Below are 5,575 nucleotides of genomic sequence, written 5' to 3'. Positions count from 1 at the left end.
CGGGAACACCTGCCTTCCCGGCCCCCCCGCCCAGGAGGCAGCCCGGCCAACAGCAGCTGTCAGGCTGGAGGCTGGGTCGAAGGCCTCCTTCCCCTCTTGTGGCAGGTGGCCCTGAGGAGCTGGCCTGCCCTCCCCGGCTGTCTGCCTCCCTGCGCAGGGGTGTAGAGTATTCCCAACCTAGAGACCCCTGGGAGCCCGGTGGAGCAGCGGTCCACAGAGTGGGCCTCATCCTCAGCAGGGTCACCCAGACCCTCCACTTAGAGTCCCCAGCCGCCCTTTGCCCTGTGGCTAAAGAGCCCTCAGGGGATTTCTGAAGTGCACCCAGGAAGAAGGTCGCAGCCACGGGACCATTTTGTTGGAAAAGTGACCTGAACCCAAGGTTATGGTAAAATTAAAGAGCTCAAGTTCTCATTTTGGTCTTTTACAGTTTGGAGAGCTTGGTAGGGTCGGTCTGGATAAGGGTCTCTTGCAAACTTGAGCCTGTCCTTGCGTGCTCCTGCTGACCCCTGGCCGTGGTGCCCACAGAGTCCTGTACCCGTCAGGTGCTTCACAGCAGTGGCCGAGTGCCCTGGGCCTGCGGAGCCGGAGCACCGATAGCCAGTTCCACTCACCCGCCCGGTGTCGGTCCTCGCTCATTCACTCCGGCTGGCCAGGACCCAGCAGGGGACACGCCCTGCAGGGAGCGGCCATTTAGCGAGTCCTCCACCCCTGGGTCAGGGCTCAGCACACACCTGGTCACATGACCTGTCTCCTCCCCCAGGGTGCAGCTCCGGGGGCGGGGTCTGGCTGGCTGCTGTGGCACGGGGCCGGCCACAGGTGTACCCAGCGTCTGTTAAACCAGTGAGCAGAGAGCTGGGCCTGCCGGCCTGGGTCCTGGGACCCTCCCCAAGGAGGCAGGTTGGGGCCTCTGAGGGAGGAGGGGGTCACTGTATTTGGTGGGGGTGGGACCTTCTGGAGGGCCACAGCCTGTGCCAGGCCCCACGGTGACAGTGCTGGCACCCACACGGAGTCCCTGCAGGATGGCACCGCAGACTAGCCCTCCAGGAGCCCCGAGGGTTGCGCTCTCTCCTTAGGATGGGGGAGCCCAGCGTGGTCAGCAGGAGAGACAAACCAGACCTGCCCTTTAGAGAGCTGGGGTGGCTATGGCTTGGAAGAGGGACAAGAGGGACAGAGGAGCAAGGGAGCCCGCGTCAGCTCATCCCGAAAGACCGGGCCCCGGAGGCCTCTGCAAGGCGGCTCTAGGCCCGGCTTCCGCTGTGCCGGGGTCTGGGGGGGGAAGGCACCCGTGGCCACCTCTGCCCTCAGCAGGCTCCGTCCACCCAGCTCTCGGGAGAAGTCAGGCCACCTGGGGGTCAGGGTGCGAGAGGCCGAGGGCGGAGACAGGCTCCAGGGCAGGGAACGGCCTCCTGCCGGCCAGCTGTGCCGGCCTCCTGCCCCTGCGGCCAGGAGGGACGGTCCTGAGAGCCACGTGGCACGGGCCCACATACCCTTGATGCTCACACGCGTGTGCAAACACACACCCACCTGGAGGTCCCTCAGCTTCTGCCTCTGGAAAGCGTCCACCGTCTCCTCCAGCTGGTGGGTGGTGCGGCCAGTGTCCACCGAGGCCCTCTGCACGTTGGTCTCCGCCTGACCGCAGGGTCCAAGAGGCAGAAAGTGTCACAGGTTGGTTCTGGCCCTTAGATGCCCCTCTGGCTGTCCCCAGGTCCCGCAGCCGTCTCTCAGGACAGCGGTCCGCCTCACAGGATCGTCTGACAATGTGGTGATTGAGGGAGTGGCCCAGTAAGACCACGGCTACAGGGACAGGCACTGGAGGTGGACAGACTGGCTTGTAGCTGTGTGACCTCAGGCGAGCCACTGAACCTCCCTAAGCCTCCATTTTCTCACTTATAAACAGGAGGCCATATAAGACCTGCTCTGCAGGTCTGGTGTGGGAATTGCACAGTGGGCACCCTGAGCTACCAGACAGGTCCTCCACAGTGGGCGACAATTAATTCCTGTGAGCAGAACACTGTGGGTGATCAGATCCTTCACTGCTTGGATGGACATGAACAGACACTAGGCTATGCCACGCCTGGGCACGGAGGACCTGGCTTCCAGAGCCAGCACTGCTGGGACTGAGCCTAAGGGTGGCCCAGGAGAGCCGGGTGAAGTGCGGGGGGACGGGCCAGGCTGGAGCCACGTGGGCTACTCAGGACTCCTCCCCAGGGTCTCAGCCCCGGCCTTGGCCCTCAGGAGGGTGGCCTCCAGGGTGCCCACATCCCGACCCTGGGCCCTGTGGACACGTCTCCTTGCACAGTGAAGGTGAGATCAAGGTCACAACTGCAGCTCCTCCCCAGATGGTGACTCAGGGTGGTCCCAGGACGAGGGGCGGTGGGGAGGAGGGCCAGGGGGCTGTGACCGCAGGAGAAAGGACACGGACATGGGGGGGGGCACGAGCCAAGGGACCCGGGGCTTCTGGGCACTGTGCAGTCCAGGACTGGGGTCCCCCTGGCCCTGCGCCCATCTCCGCAGCCAGGGCACAGTAAGGAGGGCGTTTGTGCCAGTTCAGCTGGGACATCTGAGGCCACTTGTCACCGCAGCAGGGATCTACCTCATGCAGAGACCCTCCAGTCCCACCCACCAAATGCCTCCCCAGAAAAATGTCCTTGGGGGTCAATGGCCCCGGGGGTGGGGGATCCGACTTGCACCCATCATAGGGGTCTTGCGAGGTCACTCACTTGGTGACAAGAAGGGCACGGGTGGCCAGCCCTCCACCAGCCCTGGCCGACCCCGTCTTCTCCACCAGGCAGGGCAGGGCAACAGAGGGCGCCTGGTGTCCCTCCGCCTGGCTGGGCCCTGCGGCTCTGGCCCCTGATGCTGACCCCTGCATGGCCGGCCTCTGCCCAGGTGAGGCTCACCTGCGCTTCCCGAGGTCTTCCACTACCTGCCTGCGATGCTGCCCGCCCGGCTCACGAGCGACACTCACCTGGGACTGAGAAGGGGCAGTTAAGGAGCCAAGGGGGGGTCCAGCAGCCCCTGGGGTGGCCACCCCTTGCAGCCCCTGCCCAGCAGGCCCAGGGCGCAGAAGACCCCAGCGGGCGCCTGGGTCCTGCCTGAGCCCCAGGCCGGCGCCGAGGAAGGATACGAGCATCTGCCGGTCGGAGGGGGACTTCAGCCGGAGCTTCTCCAGTTTCTCCAGTTGTTTGATCTCGTTTTTTTGGACACGTTTGAATTTCTTGATCTCGGCCTAAAAAAAGTCGAGGGTGTTTCCCCAGGCCCTGAGGGCCAGCCCCACCCGCCGCAGGGGGCCCTGGCTCACCCGGGTCTGCTTGATCTGGGCGCCGTACAGCTTCAAGGGCATGACCACCTTGGTCTCCAGCCTCTCGACCTGGGGAGCAGGTGGCCATCAGAGCCAGACACTGGCCACCCTGGCTGGCGTTTGTGAAGTGCCGTCTGCACCCCAGAGCTGCAGGGGGTGACACCCCCACCTTCTGAGGGCAGTGAGCACCGCCAGGGCTGGGGACCGGCCCCGCCACCAAGGACTCTGCAGTGTGGCTGGTCCCACTGTGCCCTGTGCTCACCAGTGAAATGACTGGCCCCCAGGACTCTGTGGCAGGTCAGTGGATGGGGAGGCCCTCAGGAAGACCAAGCCTGACGTGGAAGTCACGAGGGTGCCCATCGGGCAGGGGCCAGAGGCCACAGCTGTCCCCCATCTCTGCACCACTGCGCAGGTGGCAAGGAGCCTCGTGTTGGGGACAGAACTTATGCTGAGAGTCAAGGCTCGGAAGAGAGAGGACGTCAGTCCAGCTCTTTCCTACGCCAGGGCCCAGTGTGATTTCAGATCCCCAAACTGCCTCGGGGGCTCTGGCCACGTGGGAGGGCAGGAAGCGTGGAGACACAGGGTCCGTCGCGCAGCTGCTCAGTACGCAGCGAGGTGGCCGGGGACACGAAGGCAGGTGCGTGGAGACCACCCCACTGTCCCCACTCTGTCCAGGGCTGGAAACTGTAGCCTCCTCCACAAGGGCCGAGCAGGAAGGACAGGGGGAGGGGAGCAGGGGTCACCCCAGCCAGAGCCCGGAGCCCGGCCCGCGGCTAAGTGTGGGATGGACACTGCTGGGGTCACAAGCAGCAGGGGGTGGGGTCAGGGTGGGCACAGGAGCCTCCGGGGGCCACCCTGATTCAGGAGGCCCCGTGGCCTGGGGGATTACAGCGGAGGCAGCGGGTGGCGGCAGGAATCGCCGGCCTGCCATCTCGGTCCCCAGCACCGGAGCTCACGGCCCCTCGAAAGCCAGGCTTGCCCGATGGCCAGAGGCGTCAAATCCTCACCGAGCCTCAGCCCCGCCAGCCCTTCTGACCGTCGGTGGGGCGAACACCAGTCTGAAAGGACTTCTTTCCCAAGCGTCACGAGGGACGGACTCCCCTGCCCCTCCATGCAGCGGCCAGTCCTCTCTCTGTGTCTTTGAGACGCCTGCGGAGCTTGACAGACTGAGTGGACACCCTCCAAGCTAGATGACGTCCTCCTCCAGGGCCTGGAGCGTCTCTGCTGCAGAACCGCTGGCGGGGCCAGTGCCCTACTGTGGCCCGGCTCGGGGCGCGTGGGCTCGGGGCACATGGGCTCGGGGCGCGTGGGCTCCAGGAGCTTGGCCCCGGGCTCCGGGCCCGGCCTCCCTGCTCTTTTCCCCTGGATAGGGACAGTGGTCCAGGCGCTGCCCGGCTGCCAGGTGAAGTCAGGCTGGTGAGAAGCCCGCAGCCAGGGCTCTCCTGGGGACAGTCTGCATGTGTCCTCAGAACACTCCGCAGGGAGCTGCATTTGCCGGGCCTCGTCACCCACAGGCCCCTCTGTCCTCGCTACCCAGGACGAGTCCTCTGGCTCTGCCAACAGAAACCTTCCCTGCATAAACCTTCTCGCGCTGTCCACGGCTCACGAGAGCCCCTGGGTGGCAGAGTCTACTTCCCAGATACCCGCTGGCCGCCTTGGCCCTCTGTCCCCCAGGACTTCTGTCCCTTCTCCAGGCCCTGGGGCCCCGGGCCTGGCTTCCAGGACCCCTGGCTCAGCCCTTGTGCACCTCAACCCTCGTCCTGAAAGCTGTGTGGCCCGAGCAGGGGATGGTGCAGTGTCCAGTCCTGGGGACACCTCAGGAGGCACCAAGCCGTCAGGTCCCAGCCCTCACTCCTGACCTTGGCCACAGGCCGGGACCCCTCACCTCGGCCTGCCGGTAGTCCTGCACTTGGGCCAGGTCCTCCGCGAAGTCCCTCACGGCGGCCCGCATCTCAGGGCTCTCGGTGTTGGCGAAGTCGACCAGCTGCTTGACCAGCTGGTCGGCCTTGTCCCGCAGCCGGGCCGTCTTGCGAGTGTAGGCGGCCAGCAGCGAGCAGAACTGCCCGAAGTACCTTTCAGCATTGGTCACCGTGCTGTCCATCAGCCTCACCTGGCTGTCCCTGGGGAGGCAGGGCCGGAGGGGCTGTGCTGGGCGGCAATGCCCGGCGAGGCCAGGGCGGCACCCCTGTGCACCAGGACCAGACTAGGGTCACGGTCACAGGAGCCACCGCAGCCTGTCCCTCCTGTGAGGCCAGCGTCATCCAGGCACCAGGC

The 5,575-nt window shown here is 65.6% G+C and overlaps 1 protein-coding gene across 2 annotated transcripts in view; it reads right to left on the bottom strand.

Moving 5' to 3' along the window:
* Positions 1-5,575, bottom strand: part of Cibar2 (CBY1 interacting BAR domain containing 2) — a 15,188-nt gene that overhangs the window by 4,987 nt on the left and 4,626 nt on the right. Inside the window, exons 2-7 of one of the 2 annotated variants that reach the window (XR_007343639.1) lie at positions 5,187-5,421; positions 3,302-3,370; positions 3,128-3,229; positions 2,969-2,974; positions 1,525-1,629; positions 612-673 (exon numbers count right to left, since the gene is read on the bottom strand). Coding sequence is in view for 1 of the 2 variants with exons in the window: in XM_015496277.2 (XP_015351763.1) it covers positions 1,525-1,629; positions 2,969-2,974; positions 3,128-3,229; positions 3,302-3,370; positions 5,187-5,421 (517 nt within the window). In the remaining variant the exon portion in view is untranslated. The remainder of the gene's footprint in view (positions 1-611; positions 674-1,524; positions 1,630-2,968; positions 2,975-3,127; positions 3,230-3,301; positions 3,371-5,186; positions 5,422-5,575) is intronic. The other variant, XM_015496277.2, reaches the window with a different exon arrangement.

Source organism: Marmota marmota, unplaced genomic scaffold (assembly GCF_001458135.2).
Source record: "Marmota marmota marmota unplaced genomic scaffold, marMar, whole genome shotgun sequence".
Classification (NCBI taxonomy): domain Eukaryota; kingdom Metazoa; phylum Chordata; class Mammalia; order Rodentia; family Sciuridae; genus Marmota; species Marmota marmota.
Note: the sequence above shows the minus strand (reverse complement) of the source record. Positions and strands in the feature narration are given on the sequence as shown.